The sequence below is a fragment of the Balaenoptera borealis genome (assembly GCF_965194805.1).
Source record: "Balaenoptera borealis genome assembly, chromosome: 9".
In the NCBI taxonomy this organism is placed as follows: domain Eukaryota; kingdom Metazoa; phylum Chordata; class Mammalia; order Artiodactyla; family Balaenopteridae; genus Balaenoptera; species Balaenoptera borealis.
Window position 1 is genome coordinate 16,189,055 of NC_138873.1, and position 18,890 is coordinate 16,207,944.

Sequence of the window (18,890 nt, forward strand, 5' to 3'; positions counted from 1 at the left end):
TGCCAATATCAGTTAGAGACAAAATCATGGCCCCTTTTAAAGAAACAACCAACACAGTTATGAATATAGTATAAAGGAGTTTTTTTTTTAAGATGAATAAGTCATACCTCCTGTATGTAATAAGATTTACATTCAAAGTGGGGAGATTTGCATCAAAAGAAAATTAGCAACAGGGGGCAAAATATAAGTGCTATTAGTGGTCTAGATATTAAGGGACATGTTTATTTAGATCATCATGGGCTGGAGTAATAGGAAAAGATAGAGGAAAGAACTGGTCCTTGAAGGATGGACAGGATTCTGAGAGACAGGAATTTTTTTAAAAGGGGGGGAGGGTGTATTATAGGTCTAATCAAAAACACGAAGGAACCTAAGGCTCTGATTCCTGAGCTGTCGACGTTACAATTAAAAATCATTCTTAATTATATACATAAATGAATTGAGGATGGTCACACAGGCAATGGGAGTCCAAATTAGAACTGGGGTCCTCAGAATTGCAACTCCAGTTTCTGACAGTGTGTATTAACAACGTTGAAGAAAAGGATTTGTTTGGGGGACGGGGAGGGAGAGGTTTTGAATAACAAATTGGTACGTTGATGGACGTACTTCCAGGAGAATTTAAGAATTTTGAATATTTTCTATGCGCGGTGAAATGCAAGACAATGCTTAGGTGTGGCTACTAGGTCGTTTCTCTTGCATTGATTTTGTTTTGTTTTTGCTCTTAAATTTGTCTTACATTGCAAAGTTATTGCACAAATGTATTGTCTCGGTGTTCCTATACCGATTTTGCAGATTAGGAGCAGGTCCTACAGCACAAGAACGGGCAACACCCTTGCCTGGGTTCAGAGCCTCCTGGGTGGGGCAGGGCATCCCAACTTCCTCCCACTTGAGGGTTGGTGGTTCGTTCCCGCACTGCCGACAGAGGAGAATTGGCTCTCTGCAGCCACCGTCCCTCATACGGTCTGTTCCAATCAGGGCTCAGCAGGAAGGGGCGGGACTGAGTGGCGCGCGCTGTGCTTCTTGCTGCCCCTGGCGTGGTTGCTTTCGGCATGGAAGAAATTTATGCTAAGTTTGTGTCACAGAAAATCAGCAAGACCCGCTGGCGACCGGTACCTCCGGGGAGCCTGCAGACCACGGAGACTTTCGCCACGGGCTCTTGGGACAATGAGGTACCCCCGCTCCCGGCCCGGGAAGCCCCTGCCTTCTCCTTCCCTCCTGGAACCGCGACCCCGGGCGCCGGCGCGTGAACCCTCTTGCCTTCTGGCTCCTCTCTCCCTTCTCTGTCCCCCGAATGCACGTCTCAGGCTCGGTTGCCTTGTACCTCAGAGCCATCGATGGCCCCGTATCTCCTGTTTTTTAATGATTATCATTCCATTTGCCTGGGATGCTTTTAAAGCAAGGTTGATTGAAGGCAGTGCAAATTTTAATTTCGGAGAGTTTGACATATATTTCATCTCAAGATAACATTTTCTGCTTTACAGGAAAATTATGTTTCACTGTGGTCTATTGGAGATTTTGGGAACTTGGACTCTGATGGAGGATTTGAAGGAGACCATCAGTTATTGTGTGATATCAGACACCATGGTGATGTAATGGATTTACAAGTAAGTCTGTGTAATAGCCAAAAACTAAATTTAAAAAAACAGAGTGATCTTTACATTTAGAGATGTAAAGGACCTTTAAGTTTGTCTAGTCTCACCCCAGGTTTACAAGAAAATGAGTTCCCTATAGGTTATGATTTGCCAACATCATATAGCTGCTTAATGGCAGAATCAGGACTGGGGAAGGGGATGTGGAATTAATCCTAGCTTGTTTGTTTGCCTAATTGACCATCTACTATGTGCCAAGCACCGTTTACATAAGTTAATTTCATTCTCATCGCATGCTTGTTGAATCAAGTACTGTTATCTCTGTCTTAATGAGAACACTGAGACTAAGATCTTTGGAGCATGTACTATGTGACAAATACTGTGCAAGGCACTTTACATGTTTTTGCTTTTTGAGTTCTCATAACAGCCTAGCAGGGATTAGTTATCTGTTTTGCAAGTTTACCAAGCCTTAGATAACTTAACTTGGCCAAGGTCTCAAAGCTGGTAGTTAAGTGGTGGGAATGGAATTTTGACTCTCACATTTTATTTGCTTAGCATTTATAGGCTCTTTGCATTTTAAAATTGTTATACTACTAATTGAGTCAAACAAATGGCTTCCTCCTTGCTAATATTTATGAATCTATAACAAGCAAGAATCTTCTACTTAGTTTTTTGACCAGGAAAGAATTGTAGCTGCTTCATCAACAGGATGTGTAACAGTGTTCCTTCACCATCCGAATAACCAGGTAAAGAACTTTTGTTTGAAATCTCAATTTGCATTTTAATTGTTTTTAGGAAGGTTTAAAGAAGACTGTACTTAATAATGACACAAATAATAAAGCTTTTGTCTTAAAACATGGAGGGGAAAAATCATTGTATTACCCATCTTTTAGTAGATTAATTCTAGAACCATGTTTGTGTGAACCTTCATTCAAATTGGGTATCTCTTATATTCTCTTAGGTTAGATCTAACAATATGGTATTCTGGCAAGTACTTTTCCTGTAATTCTCTTTTAAGATCCTAGTCTGGTCTTTTGAAGAAAGAAAGAGCACTTTCTAACTCAAGCATCATGAGAGAGAACAGGAACAGCTACTTTGCTTTAGATAGAACCTAAGTTTCAATTGAAAGAGAGGATATACTATATGAAGGCTTGACATTTTTTACAACGCCTTTCTTGTGTGTGCCAAAGCCTGACTGCTGATCTTCAGAGCATAGTGGTAAGGGCAGTCCTTTAAAATAGCCCCACTTGAAGTAAAAGTTTTAAGTTGCTAGAGGAGAATGCTTATTTAGGTTTGGGGATTAATAAAGGTCATCTTACTAATAGGCATGCCTAGTAAATACAAGAGCCAGATCTAGTTACATATTTTTCTTTTTTTTTTACTGTTTATTTCATCAGTGCTTTTATTTTTTATTTATTTCTTTTTTTGGCAGCGTTGGGTCTTTGTTGCTGCGTGCGGGCTTTCTCTAGTTGCGGCGAGCGGGGGCTACTCTTTCATTGCGGTGTGCAGGCTTCTCATTGTGGTGGCTTCTCTTGTTGCGGAGCACGGGCTCCAGTAGTTGCAGCACGTGGGTTCAGTAGTTGTGGCTCTCGGGCTCTAGAGCGCAGGCTCAGTAGTTGTGGCGCATGGGCTTAGTAGCTCTGCGGCATGTGGGATCTTCCCGGACCAGGGCTCGAACCCGTGTCCTCTGCATTGGCAGGTGGATTCTTAACCACTGTGCCACCAGGGAAGTCCTATTTTTCTTTTTTCTTTTTTTTTATAAATTTATTTATTTATTTATTTTTGGCTGAGTTGGGTGTTCGTTTCTGTGCGAGGGCTTTCTCCAGTTGCGGCAAGTGGGGGCCACTCTTCATCGCGGTGCGCGGGCCTCTCACTATCGCGGCCTCTCTTGTTGCGGAGCACAGGCTCCAGACGCGCAGGCTCAGTAGTTGTGGCTCACGGGCCCAGTTGCTTCGCGGCATGTGGGATCTTCCCAGACCAGGGCTCGAACCTGTGTCCCCTGCATTGGCAGGCGGATTCTTAACCACTGCGCCACCAGGGAAGCCCCTATTTTTCTTAATGGAGTCATTTGGAAAGCACTACAGAGATTTTCTCTTAAATGTAGGCTAGTTCCCTTAAGAATTTAGAGTTGCCTTTGAACACATAATTACCTGATACCTAAAAACGATTTCTTTAGTTTGAGATAAGTTTGGGATGTTATTAAAAATTGTTTCTTTTGAATCTAATCCGGTATATACAGAGCTTTAATAGAAGTAGTTTCTAGACCTTAATGCTCGGAAATACAAAGGGAAAAGAGTTACTATGTTTCTCGAAAGGTGTGAGACACAGTCTTAGTTGGGGAAGGCTGTAGTGTTCTGGAGCTTTGCTTTGGTTAATCGTAGCCCCATGTGTGACCCGTAGACGCTGTCCGTCAGCCAGCAGTGGGCAGCGGCTCATCGCCACACGGGCCCGGGCAGTCCTTCCTGCAGCAGTGCGCCATGCACCGGTGTCGTGTGCAGCAACCCAGAAATCGTCACAGTTGGAGAAGACGGTCGAATAAATCTCTTCCGAGCTGATCACAAGGAAGCTATAAGAACTATAGGTAAAAAAAAATCCTATTTCTTTGGTCTATTGCATAGTAATTGAGCAGCTACCATGTGCTAAGTAAATGCAATGCTAGGTGTTTGAGGGATTTAAAAATAAACAAAGCAGGATCCCTTTATCAAGACAGTATGTTGATAAGGCCTGTATGAAGGAGTGACTAGAAGAAAAAGAAATTTGTGGAGAGGAGAGCCAGAGGGGATTATCAGATAAAGAATTGAGGGGCAGGTGGCAATCCATTTAATCTAGGTTCCAAACCATAAATAATACTAAAAGGTGGCACACCAGATAAAGGGAACAGCATGGAGGCAGGGTAAGGCCATTCAGAGAATGACAGAAAGTGTAGTTTGACCTGACTTTAGATATTTGTATAGGAGAAGTAAGAAATGAAACAAGAAAGGTAAATTGCGGTCAGGTTGTGAAGAATCTAATACACAGCCGTAGAGGTTACGTTTTGTTAGGTGGGCAACTGTGGAGCCATTGAAAGTTTTTGAGCAAAGGGGTGATGTACCGCCAGTCATGCTTTAGAAGAATTATTCTAGTGTAGTAGTTCTCAACCATACTTTGCACAGACTTGCCTGAGGAGATTTTTAACAGCCCATCACCATAGACCTCCTAAATCAGAACGTCTGGATTGAGCCCATGAATCATTTTTTTGTGTTGTTATGATGTTTAGTTCTGAGGAACACTATTTGTTTAGCTTTTAGGGACCACTGCCTGGTGGCAGTTTGGAGGAGGGTCACAAAACAATTTAAGTGTATAGTAAATTAAGTGGTATAAGTTTAAACACACTATGAAAAGGAAAAGGACAGGTAAAGCAACCAGGAAGGACTTCATGGAGGAGGAGGGAGCTGATGAGGATAAAGATGAATAGATTTGAGATAAGTCAGCGGAATAATATAGGTCAGAATGAGCTCTGTAGGAAGCAATGGTGTTTGGCTCAATAGAATGGAGGTTCTGGGTTAAGCAGTAGAGGGAAATAAAATTGGATATAAAGGAACCTGAACAGCTGTCTCAGAAATGGAGGGTAACAACCTAAAGTGGAAATAGAGAAATAAGTGAAAACTTAGCCCTCTGTTTGGAACACAGTTCAGATGTCCTGTGAGTGATATAATTTTTCTATTAAAGGAGAATCCATTTTAACATGTATATATTACTGCATTTTTCTACGGAAATTAAACTGTGACTTATTTAAAATTTCATTTGTAATATTTCAATCAATGGAGGGAATGCAATGTAAAATTTTCATGGAAAAGGGGGACCTGTTAACACACAATGCTGTCTTCTTCGTTTGTAGACAATGCAGATAGCAGTACACTCCATGCTGTAACCTTCCTTCGAACTCCTGAGATTCTTACAGTAAATTCAATTGGACAGTTAAAAATATGGGATTTTAGACAACAAGGAAATGAGCCCTCTCAGATATTATCACTGTAAGTTTGATTTGTAATTTCAGTAGCGTGAAGCAAATTTGCTTGACTGTTTATAGCAACTGACTTTAAACCATATTGTATTTTAATTGCATGTTAAGAGAATAATCTCTGACTGAATTTGATAAAGCAAATACAGTTGACCCTTGAACAATGTGGGGGGTAAGAGTCACTGACCCTCTGTACACCCGAAAATCCCTGTATAACTTACAGTCAGCCCTCCATATACATGGAATCCTCTGTATCAGAGGTTCCACATCCCCAGATTCAACCAACCTCGGATCATGTAGCACTGTATATTTACTATGGAGAAGTATTCATATGTAAGTGGACCCATGTTGTTCAAGGGTCAGCTGTATAATTGGATGGGCTTGATAGTACCATGCTGCGTTTGGTAAATATTTGTTGTATTGATTCAGAAGTTTATATTAATCTCTTTGAAGTTTGTTATTTAATGGGGAATTTCTTTTTGCTCATCCAATGATTCTATTAATAGTGGGAATATTCTATTAATATATGAATAGAATATTCTCTTCTACTAATTATATACTCTAGATGTGATTGGGAGAAAAATACAATCCAAGATATTTTTTCTGAGCAGAAATCCCCTTTCTATGTGTGCAATCTTCTCTTCTCTGATTAGAAAACAGATGTGTCAAGCTGGAAAAAAAGTTATATAAACTAAGCATTAAATAAGGTAGAGTAGAAGTAAGGAATATGCTGTTTAGTTGATATATAATGTTTTTAAAAAGCCAAGAAATGGAAATGTTTTGCATATCTTACCATCAAATTATCTTGCTCCTTATGTGTCCAAATTGAAGAGAGAATGAATAACTCTGGCCTTTAATTCCCCCTCAAAATTTTAATATTTAGAGATATATTTAACGTCAGTTTTTTGACATGATTTAAGTTTAGCCAGTAGCTCCAGCCACAAAATTATCGTTTAGTTACTGGAAAGAAACGGGTTTCATAGGTTATTCAAAGATAAATTATACTTTACAACTGTGTGAAGTCATTGTATCTCCCATTAAAGGACTGGTGACCGAGTGCCACTCCACTGTGTTGATAGACATCCCAACCAGCAGCATGTTGTAGCTACCGGTGGTCAGGATGGAATGTTAAGTATTTGGGATGTTAGACAAGGTACAATGCCCGTGTCTCTACTGAAGGCTCATGAAGCTGAAAGTAAGTATTGTGGTGATACATAAGTTTTTGGTGGGTGAGCTATACAATGTATTATAAGCAGCTGTCCATAATGATACCTGTGGATCATTCTACACCAGAGTTTTTGACTGAATTGTATAAATTTGTAATAATTAACTAATCCCTTTTTATTTGAAATTTACGTTCTTTAACATGTTTGATTATTATACACAAAACCATAGTGATTATCCTTACATATTCATCTTTATGTGCTTCTTTTCTTAGGATAGTTTTTTAGAAATAGAATTGATGAGTCCAAAAGTTTGCATAATTTTAAAGCTGTGATTCATGTTGTCAAATTGTTCTACGTAAAAATAATACGAGTTTATATTGCCACACCCAGTATGTGAGAATGCACTTTTCCCATGCAAATGCAGGCTTTTATTTTTTATATTTGCTAATCTGTGTGTTCTTCAATTTATTATTGTACCTTTTTCTTTTTTTCTTTTAACAAGAACAAAAGATATAGGCTCTTGCCTTGTTTTTAATGTTTGTCATTTGATTTTGGTGGAGATTTTTTGGCTGAACAGAAATTTTTCATTTTATCACCACATGTCAGGGTGGATTATAGTTTTAAATTCTGACTTAAGAGAAGTTGGTATTAATGCTTCAATAAAACTATAAAAGAGCAAACATTATACCAGTATTGCAACTTCTAAGTTTGTTTCACATTATTAATACTTTGGAAAGATAAATGATTTTTAAGATTATATTTAAGAAGCAAATAGAAACTTTTTCCCTCTTCCAGGTATGGCTATGTCCAGGAAAAAAGAATAAAAAGGAATAGGTGTGCCCTTAGAGTCTGTTGTTGCTAACCTAGTGGTAGTTAGAATTACAAACTTTCAGATCTCTTCTCACCAGCCCATTTTTAAACGCCAGCCTGTATTGTTCAGCAAAACACAAAAGCGTAGTGGCTTGTAGTGTATTTTGAATTCATCTTGACTCTTGGCTAGAAATAAGATGTTTTATAGAGGTTTGTTTTCTAATTTGAAAGCATATAAATACATAAGAATCTAGATTTGGGCAGTCTGCTAATGGCTCTATAGGCTGTTTTGTTTTACTTTGTTTTAATGAAACAGTATGAATGTACTTTACACAGGGAGTCACCCAGCATACATTCCTTTCCGGAGGAAGGTGACCTTTTTGTTTTGCGGCATGTTGAATTGTGGTAACTGTCAGAATGAAAATGCCAGCTTGCAAACATGTGCCTTGCACTTTTTATGCTACACTCTGAGCACTTTCTATGCTGCCTCTCTAAGGTTACCTAACCCAGAATCACGAAACCCTTGTTCACAGACTACTGTTTTACCTTCACGCTGCAGCTGTCTTCCTAAGGAGTCCTGGGCAGTCCTTGGCTCCCAGATATCTATTGGCACACAAAGTTCCCTTAAAGTTTAGAGCTTGAAGAGTCCCCAGTCCCAAGCTGGCTTCTTAAAAGTCTTTCATCTAAAACCGGATCCAGATTTTTGGAGCATTTCCAGGTTTTGGTTTGCTGGGAGCTAGTTGCTATTTCTGTGATACAGGCCAGAAGTATCCAGAGTCTTGGCATGAGCCAAAATTGGACTATGTCTCTTAGAAATTCATTTGTATTCTACTTTTATGGTCTTCTCTCTCTTTCCAATAATATAACCTTCATGTGTTAATGACACAGGATTTGAAAAATAAGAGAACTTAACAATTTTCAAAAAATCTTTTCAGAATTATTCCATTGTCATACTTTTCCATAAAAAAATTGTAATAGGTCAAATGACTAGCATTTATTTTCATTCATTTGCTGGCCCAATACACAAGTAGATTTACTTGACTTCTTTATCTTATCTACATGTTTTAGCCATTTGGAGAGTTATGTCTTTTCTTTGATCCTGAAGCCTTTGATTTTTATCACAGGCTTGGAGTTTGAAGGTGTGTGATGGAGGTTAATGGAAGGTGATGCCTAGAGACAGGGTTTTGATGTCTGTTCAACTAATCTACACAAGAATAAGCTTCTTGGTTCTTATCTTTTAGTGTGGGAAGTTCACTTTCACCCATCCAACCCAGATCATCTATTTACTTGTTCTGAAGATGGATCTCTCTGGCATTGGGATGCCTCCACAGATGTACCTGAGAAATCATCACTCTTTTACCAAGGTAAAAAGTTTTAATGAAGATTCTTGTGTGTAATTTTATTACATTTTTAAATACCATATTAGAAATTCTCATATTTTTAACATTAAGGAATGTTTCCATTCTCTGGCCTCAGGGTAAATTCTAGTATCACAGGGCTTGAAATCTGACTGTCAGCTACTGACCACTATACTGCTGATGACTAGAAATGCTGTTAGCTGGCTAACTGCAGACAGCCAGGGGTCTTGTTTGTGAGTACGTTGTTGTGGGCCCTCATGCCATAGGATAGGCATTGACAGCTCTCTTATACTACATTGTCAAGGGTGTATGGCAAGACAAAAGTTGATCTTTTATGTATTAAGGTACTGGTTTCTCCTCAGACTAAAAGGCCCTATCTCCTGATTAAAGACAGAGGTAAGTAAAGGTCAGCCAGAAACTATACACTTAAAATCAAGAGGTATTTTTGTTTCTGTTTTTTGCACTTTCTCAGCTTCTTGTTTTTGAGTTTGTCTGTGGTTCAAAAGTTTATTTGTTCATTCATTCAGCAAATGTTTATCAAGTGCCTACCACGTGCTAGGCACTCTTCTAGGTGTTAGAGCCCATGACAGTGAGCAGAAAAGCCTTGAGGCACAGAGAGCAAATATTCCAGTAGACAGTAAGTAAAATAGATAATGTCTCAGTAAAAGTCCAATCAGAAAAACAGAAACTACCCTGGATTTAGAAGGAATCGGTTTCACGTGTGTTAGAAGGGCTAGAAGAACAAAAGGGAATGGGAGGGATGCTGGAAGAGCAAATAGCAAAAAAAGAGGAATACCCAGAAATCAACAGTTGTTAATACCTCTGCTGTACTGTTGGAAGTGCTGTCCAGGTTGGTCCCGGATCAGCAGAAAAGGTGCCACCTCGGCTGGGGCTGGAATTACTGCCTGTGTTGTTGTTGCCAGGAACCTGGAGCCTTTTCCTTCCCCGACCCCACCCCATCTGCCTTCCAGTCACCCACAGGAGTACCTCCCATGGGCAGGGTCTGCCTGGAAGGCAGATGGCAAGGGAGCCTGGAAAAAGGAGTTTGTCCCTGCAGTACATAGTAGAGCACAGCAAAGTAGGAAAGGAGACAGCAAGAAGGAAAAGATCTGGACCAAATACCCTGATGCCTATGAAGAAGAGTGAAGAGAACCGGAGGATGAAGAATTAGTGGAGGAGGGGCCGCTTGGCAGGGAGAACATTTGAGCAGAGACCTGAGGAAGTGGAGGTACTTAGGAAGTGGAGTCATAGGAACGCATGCCAGGTAGAGGAAACAGCAAATTCCAAGGACCTGAGACAGAACAGCAAGGAGGCCAGTGTGGCTGCAATTCAGCAGTTCGGGAGTGCGAGGAGGTAGCAGGAGTTGCGGGGCAGGACTTTGCAGACTGGGATAAGGGCTTCAGGTTCTATTCTGAATGTGACAGAAAGCCACTGGGGAATTTTGAGCAGGGGAGTGGGGTGATCTGTCTTACGTTTCCAAAGAATCACTTAGGCGACTGTGTAGAAAATAGACTGGGGAGAGGGATGGAAAAAGCAGAAGCAGGGAGACCAGGGAGGAGACTTAGCACAGTGGTTCTAATGTTAATTTTCACAGTATTCAAGAGTAATATAAAATATAGGAGCAGTAAAAGGTAAACAAAAACTAAGAAGGAAAAATCTAAAACGTCTCCAGAAAAATTCTGGAGAAGTATGGCATGTGTAGAGCATGCGGCACGTCTATGCTAATAACTTCATGTATGGAGAAACTAAGAATTTTATTAGTTTCTAATAAATAATAAGGATTAGCTAAGCACTTGGTTTTTTATTTCTTCTTCCCCTACCCCCACTATCTTGCATTTGAGATTTTACTGTTTGAAGAACCTTGGTTAGACTGGAAAGAGCCATTTACTATATTCTGTGCCTAGTATCGCAAGGAACAATATTAGACACTGTGAAAAGGTAAAATAAATATAATCTATACAACCTGCTCTTAAGAAATACTTAATTTAGTTATGGAGAAGGGGGCATGCAAAGTTAAATCATATAAGAAATGTTACAAGGTAGTATGTTATTAGTGGTGCATATAAGTGCTGAGGGTTCCAGGAATGAAAAGAGAAGCATGAACTAGAGTCATCTTCAAAGGCTTCTTAGAGAAGGAAGTTGAGCTGGGCTTTAAGAATCAGCAAGATTTAAACTCACTAATCTTTAAGCTTCAAGATATGAGGGACTTTGCCTTGTATTCCCAGCACTTAGCACACAGCCTGGCATATAGTAGGTACTCAACCATTTATTGAGTACATGAAATCTGTCTTTATTTGATCTGGCAGAAAGTTGAAAGGAAAGAAAATTTCAAATGAAGGCTAAAACTGAAATATACTGCTTCTGCCCCACTTAATCCTGTATTAAATGCAGAGCACTGGCAGACATAAAAGTTTATAATCTGGTAGTGTTCTTAAATTCTACTTTTAAGAACATTTACCTGAAATAAAGGCGAAGAATAAAGGGAGATCTAAAGCAAGTTGATTATATGTTTAGACATAGAAATAAATATATTTTTAGAAATATTCATCTAGAAATACATCCAGAAATTTTCATTTTTTGATTACCTAAGAACTTAGATTTCCATATATTATCTACATTTATTCTACTTGTCTTCTAGGCATTTTGGTACATTTCTGAGACTTTCCATTAAAGAATAAACAGGAAGACAGGGCCAAAATGAATCTTGTGCTTTGCTAAAGATTTCAAGTTTGATAGCCATATTATCCCATGGAAATTTGAGTATTTAATATCACTGACTAAGCCTTTAGTCAAAAATGGTGATGTGTTATAATGGAATTATCAGCCAGTTATTCTTGAGAATTAAAACCAATATATATCATCACCTTCTTTAAGTATTAGAATTTCAGATGTTTACTAGGATAAAATTAGTCTTGAAAGAAGTTTTCACCTTTTCTTTTCTTTTCCCAGGAGGAAGAAATAGTACTTTTTTGTCTCATAGCATTAGTAACCAAGCTAATGTTCATCAATCTCTTATAAGCTCCTGGCTCATCACTGATCCTACCAAAGACCGTATTGAAATCACAAGCTTGCTTCCCAACAGGACTTTGTCTGTGAACAGTTTGGATGTTTTAGGTCCTTGTCTTGTTTGTGGAACTGATGCAGAAGCAATTTATGTTACTAGACAACTTTTTTCAGGAAGATACTAAAAGATTTCATGTAAAACATACAGTTATAGCCTTTCAAATTCCAGCTTCTCTATGCAAATTTTTATTATTGGAAAATGTGAAATTTGCAGGGGAAGCATCCATAAATTATTGTTAATTTTGATGCCCAGTTTCAGCTTTTGTTAGTTGAATATTCTTCTGTTAGTAGCTAGAGTCTGATGAAGTGACTGATGGCAAAAGAATTGGACCGTGTGGAAGAACATCAGAGGGATCCTTGTGCTGATAAATGCACTGCCTTCAGAACAGTTCTGGACAGCTCATGGAACCAACTCTTCATTTTCGATGTTGTAGGGCTCGAAAATGTCAAACCACCAATGGGTTCCTATCCTTTTTATCCACGGTATGTGGAGTATACCCCTCCCTGGTGGCCTTAGCTAGTATTTATTCTTTTTACTACAAGTATTTTCTTCAGTTCTTCCACATTTTATTTCCTTAATAATTTTTGTAAACTTTTTTCAGAAAGAATTGAGAACAAAAATGGCAAAATTTTTGTAGTGTTCAAATTTTTTTAAAGGTGAAAATGTTCTGACAGTTTCCTTTATTAGAATGGGTTTGAACAGAACTGTCAACTCCTTAGACCCAACTTTATTTCTCTTGAAAAGAAAAAAGACAAGTACATTTTTCCTAAGGATTTTTGCCTTTATTTAGTTTTACAACGTAGTTGAAAATTGCTGAATTGGACATTGTGCAATAAAATAGGATTTGACATTGATAATGAGCTGACTTACAAACTAAAATTTGATAGGTAACATGCAGAGACTAGTATGATGATGTGGTAGGAGAACAGAGTTTTGCCATCTTTATTTTTAATGTTAATGATGACCTAACATGCAGTGTTTTAAGACAATTTTATGATATTGTCTTTCTTAAGTTTGTTAAATTAAATGCATTATTGAACTGTTAAGACCTTAATGACAAATCACTCCTATTACACAACTGAAGTGTATGTTTATTTACTTTACAATTCCAACAATAATTACTATGAAGTTTTGTCTTTCCGTCCCAATAAATATTTGCAATTTTTTTATGCTGCCTTACCTCAGGGTTTTTTTGGATTTTGTTTTTTTGTTAACATTTAAAAATGGAATACATATATGCATCTGCTGTTTTATATATATTTGGCTCAAAAATATTTGACTGAATGGACTTTCCTCGCGGTCCAGTGGTTAATGCAGGGGGCACAGGTTCGATCCCTGGTCGGGGAACTAAGATCCCACATGCTGCACAGCACAGCCTAAAAAAAAAAAAAAATCGACTGAAGATAATTAGTAACTTTGAATTCCAAAGAATCAGAGAAGGAAAGAAAATGTTGCTGATAGGAATTCTTAATCTGTTTATAGTTTTATTGCTGGGGCTAATTTTTAAAACTTTCTGTTATTACAAAAGTCATTCACTGTAGAAAAGACAGTCAAAAGAAAATTTTAAGTACTTAATCTCAAAGAGAGAATTCTTTTCATACTGTCTTCTATCCATCAATGTATATAGTTTTTCTGTAAAAATGAAGTATACATGTTATATTTGTAGATGCACATTCTCTAGCAGTCAACACATGAATTCAATAATAAAAATATAGCTAAGAATTTTCTTCTGACTTTGTATTTCCCTTTGTATGAATGTCTTGCTGCAGCCTAAGCTACAGTGTCCCTCTCTTCACCCGGTACAGGCATCCTCCCATTCTACTCGGCAGGCTAACATCTTTGCTTTGAATGGTCCAGAGTTGATCTCATCCCTGGAAGACCCTAGCTCCCAGGTGGCACATTTGCCGTGTACAGTGAATGGCAAACTTGTTGTGCCTCTGCTTCGATCTGTATTATCTGCTGCTGAAAAGTTTGAAGGTTACATGTATGTTGTTAGCACCCTCCTCAGTTTCCAGCAGCAATGTATACAATTTCCCTTGATCACTACAGTAAATAATTGGTAGAGGGAGGGAACCAGACATACAGGCTTATCATACTAGCTTGGAATGGAAACAAGTCTGAAGCTTTGATTTGATTTAAGGGTATTTGTAACCATAAGTAGAAGGAAGTACATTTGAATAGTGTTACATTTTCTATCAACTGAAGAGTTCTGCCAGACTTAATAAGAAACATAAGATTTAGGTGATAAAAATAAAACCCTAATTTATGAATTTGTTAATTCTCACTGCTTTTATTCATGAAACTATCAAATAGAATTTCCTTTGAGGGCTGTAGGATCTCAGAGGTGAAAGATATCTTGGAGGGCATCTCCAACCTAAATTTAATCAACACTTCCACAGCATTCCCAACAAATTATCATCCAACCTCTACTTGAAAATATACCATGATAAAGTGTCCCATTTCCCAATGTAGCCTCCTTGTTTGGACAGCTGTAATTGATATTGCATTATGGCAGGGTTTTAGTGTGTGAGTGGGATCCAAAACAATCCTATCAAAAAAGGTAGAATCATATTATTGTGGGTTAATGAAATGATCATGTGAACCTATGAGATGGAACCAAACACCAATCATTTTACCGAATTTGCATTCTGTTGGGGTGCTTTACTATAAGGTTCAACTAAATAAATGAATTTTCACATACTGAACTGAAATTTGCTTCCTTTTGTCTTCTTAGGAGCCACAAAAAACAAATTTAATTCTTTTCATCATATATTCAAATATTCAGAATTACGTATTGTAGCTTCTTTGGGGTAAACTTTTAAAATCCCTTCAATGGTTTCTTGTGGGCAAGGTTCCCTTCCCCACCTTTCTTGCCCTTCTTGGCTAAATCCTCCGTACCTTTCCGGACTCCTCTTAGGTGTCATTTTCTCAAGAAAGCTCTCCCTGGCCTCTGACAATCTGGGCTAAATTGTACTGTGCATCAAAAGCCCATTGTGCAGAGCTTATATCGTGCTTACAGCCATTTGCTAAGCAGCCTGTCTCCCTCTACTGCACCACAAGTTCAAGAACAAGGCCCATGTCTGAGTGTTGTATTAACAATGTTTAACACAGTATCTGATACATAGTAAGCCCTGAATTAGCCTGAATTGAACTAAACTCACAATTTTGTTTTCCCTTTAAAAAATAAAAAGGCCATCATTGAAGTGTGACTTTCAAAATGAATACTTTTCCAGTGGTGTCTGCTTTGCTGAGAGTATGACAGAAATCTACCATCCTGGTTCTGGGTACGATATTCCTTTTTAATGCTGTCTCAGCTTATTTTACCTATTCTGATATTTGTTCAATTGACTGCTGACTAGTTTAACTTAAACCCTTAACTTTCACACCTGATACTCCCTAAACCATACCTCCCTATTCTTGAGTTAATGCCGATGATTTTGATTCTTACTATAGGTCCATCCTTCCTGTTTAAGAAGACAAATTTTGTTTCACTTTAGGAAAGAGCTAACAATCACCTTTGAATCTTTTCTGTAGAAGCTGATCGTTTTCAGAATTGCCCAGCGTGCTCTCTACACCCTCATCCCATTGGTAAGGAGATAGGTTAAATGGACTTAGGCCCACTTCCCAATTATCAGTGACATACGAATCATTGGTATTTGGCTACAGTAGTTGAAATATTTATAAACCAACCTAACTTATTGACACCCTGCCACATTTATCTTGTTCATAAGGCTATTGTGAGAAAACACCTGTGCTACAGCTATCATCCTATCAAAATTTTGGCATAATTGAAAAATTCCTTGTCCTTTGTGAATAACACTTCTATTTCACAGTATTGTGGAAACATCCTTTTAATAGTCCATTTTAGAATCTTGTCTAAGAAGCATACTAAGTTCATTAGTGTACAGTTTATATCAAGCCTTCATTTAAACTTATGGTATCTATGATATCTAGCTCAGACTAATTAGATGGTCTGAAGCAGTAGCGGTGCCCTTGTTTTACAGATAATGTAACCTGGGGAGAGCCAAACTATGATATGCAACTATTTAAACTATTTCATTGGTATCATTCTGAACCACAATTAATGTTAAGTGGCAACACAGAATAATTAAATAACTAACAGCCTAGACTACAGTCATCTTAGCATCAAAACAATTACAACATTTCACTATATTAGTAGAGGGAGAAAACCACAAAGGGGGTGGGGGTGAGAGGGGAGAAGTAGAATGACCAGAATCTAGCTGATCAGGTAATAAACCTTAATTAATTAAAAATAAACTGATGGTCAATTCCAAACTGTCATGACTAACTGGACTTTGGGGGAACAGTAGCTGACAGACCAGCCTAACATAGCCATCAGACATGCATCAACTGTCAAAACAATTTTTGTACAGACCATGGTTATAAGAAGCTAAACTGTAATTAATACTAGACTGTAAAATACTAGCTGCAACAAATCACAACACAGATATTACTCCTGCATAGTATGGAATCAACTTATTAGCCACAGAGATCCTACAAGCAAGGATTCCCCAGTAGCAATGAGCACACCAAGAACCCAGATTTGGTTTCTAATACCATTCTCCAGTAAAAGGAACCAAGGCTCCTTGGAGGGGCAGGAAATAAACCAGATTGTTTGGAGCATTTTGTAGTCCAAGAAAGGAAGAAAGTTAAAAACAAAACAAAACAAAACAATGATGGGAGTATGTTATAGGGACACAGAAGCTAACTGGAAGAGCTCCAATAGCCAAAGCTGGAACAATTTGATCAAAAACAAGAAATACCCAAACTATTAAATAAATATCCATGAGTCCACATTGACAAGAATAAATGTTTGAAAAACATGGATGAGAGACAAATCTGCTCAGAATTCCAAATAATTTATGTAGATTCTCCACTCGCAAGGAGGTGCAACACAATTCACTCCAAAGTGTGGGCTGCTCATAGTTTAGAGCCTTCCCCTCAGATAGTATGAATTCCTGGGAGAGCCTGTGTTCTCAGGACCACAGTGCTCTCCAAACTTTTTCCATGTGTGCTGCCTCTGTTCCTACAGTCATCCAAGCATGAGACTTGCCCCTTACATCTGTTGATAAAAACAAAATGAGACAACCTACTATACATAAAATAGATAAGCAACAAGGATTTGCGGTACAGCACATGGAACTACATTCAGTATCTTGTAATAACCTATAATGGAAAATAATATGAAAAATATATATATTTAGAACTGAATCACTTTGCTGTATCCCTGAAGCTAACACAATATTGTAACTCAACTATACTTACAAAACAGAAACCACACAACTACAACAAAATCAAAATACCCCTCTTCCATGAAGCACTGAAGAGTTGAATAGGCTGAAGCTGGACCAACGGTTTTCCATCACAGCAACACAAAGACCTTCAAACACAATGGCAGGTATTGCCATTCTTAGACATCAGCACCCTTAGTAGGCATTTTCCTGGTCTTTCACCTCCACCCACTCCCAGTCTCAGCCACGTTTTATCTTGTTGGTTGGTTCTTCTATCCTGAACATTCCTTCTCTCCTTTCCCTGCTCTTTTCTCCCCCTACTTCACAGGAGTAAACCTCTTAATATATAGAGCAATTCACTGAGGTCCTTGAATTATCTAGGAATTCTCCTGAAGACAGTAGTTTTTGGAGATACCCATCTTTAGGTTTAGAGAGATGAAGAGCTTAAGTAAAGAAGCTCTGAGGGTTGGTGACAGAGGTGACAAGGTTTAGGCGGCAGTCTGCTCTTCCTGATACATAATCCATCTAGAAAGGACAAGCAGGCCTGTGAACATATTAGATCCATATCATGCATATTAATTTTGAGGCTGAAAGATACCCTGCAGGTTACTTAGTTCTCCAGCTGAAGAAAGTTAAGACCTAGAGCTGTTAAGTCAGCCACTTTGGGCCATGTCTTCTACAGACTCTGTGATTGTGGAATACAGATTTTCAACCAAGTGGTCGTGGAATGTAATCTTTTAACAGGTTTTCACATTTGAACTTCTGGATACAGTAGCCAGCAACTAATTCAACATCAGAAAAAAAGTCTTAAAAAAAAAACAGTCTCTAGTAAAAAATGATGAGATATTTGAAAATACTAAGTGTATATATTTTCTAGAGGCAGAATTGGCAAAGGCGCTCTTTTACAATGGGTGGGCGGGACCTTTAAACATCATACAACCACTGATCCCGTCCCAAACTTCTAATTCAATCTAACAAGAAATAAAGCCTCTTCTCGCAGTCACCGTTATCCCAATTACGGCAATAACGACTTCCTCTTCTACCGATTCGGCTGACAGATTAAAAGTCTCTAAACTCCCTAATCTGTCCTGGTTCGAGAATATATTGATCTGGCTGATTCAGAAAATACTTACGGATTTACTCGGGGAAAGAGTGCTAAGCAAAAATCAATTTATTTCAAAGCCTCTAGAAATCCCGAATCCCGATGTCCACAGCGAGGTTCTGAGAATTCAACTCCTCCAGATGCGCATCTTTTATTCTATATTCGTCCATAGAAAGAGTTCAATTGAAAAGAGAGAGACAATGAAATAAATGAGTGGGCTTGGGAGGGGGGTAACCTGACGCCACCAGCCGGGGCGAGTCATCTGAGCAGCGCAAGGCAGGGGCGACGCGGGGCGACGCTCGCAGACACGCAGAGAAGCGGGCGACTGCGGAAAGCGGGAGGCCGCAGGCGGCGCGCTCGCTCCCCGTCGCCGGGCGGGCCGAAGCCCCCAGTCCTCGGCCCCCGCGCAAGCGACGCCGGGAAATGCCCACATCCGGGAAACCTGCAGCGGAGTGCGGCGGCGGCGACACCGAGTGGAAGGCAAAATGGCGGCGGCAGCGGCGGCGACCTGGTGCTAAGGGGAGAGCCAGGTCCCCGCGACCCCCGCGACGG

The 18,890-nt window shown here is 39.0% G+C and overlaps 1 protein-coding gene and 1 long non-coding RNA gene across 3 annotated transcripts; one reads left to right on the forward strand and one right to left on the reverse strand.

Moving 5' to 3' along the window:
• The first annotated feature begins 978 nt into the window (after positions 1–978).
• Positions 979–13,163, forward strand: NUP43 (nucleoporin 43). 2 transcript variants are annotated; one of them, XR_014248501.1, is made up of 9 exons: positions 979–1,166; positions 1,479–1,601; positions 2,255–2,332; positions 3,987–4,167; positions 5,464–5,599; positions 6,630–6,781; positions 8,804–8,926; positions 9,844–10,148; positions 11,870–11,970. XR_014248501.1 is itself a non-coding variant. In XM_082405542.1 (8 exons), exons 1-8 carry the CDS (start codon positions 1,047–1,049, stop codon positions 12,106–12,108), a joined length of 1,152 nt encoding a protein of 383 aa, XP_082261668.1. In that variant the 5' UTR covers positions 980–1,046; the 3' UTR covers positions 12,109–13,163. The 2 variants fall into 2 exon arrangements, 1 of the variants encoding a protein (XP_082261668.1); XM_082405542.1 differs by lacking the exon at positions 9,844–10,148 and having other exon boundaries at positions 980–1,166; positions 11,870–13,163.
• On the reverse strand, positions 13,139–18,887 carry LOC309634946. Its single transcript, XR_014248511.1, has 2 exons — positions 18,370–18,887; positions 13,139–13,360 (listed from the first exon to the last, which is right to left on the reverse strand). It is a non-coding gene; the product is annotated as an uncharacterized lncRNA (long non-coding RNA).
• Between the last annotated feature and the right edge of the window lie 3 nt (positions 18,888–18,890).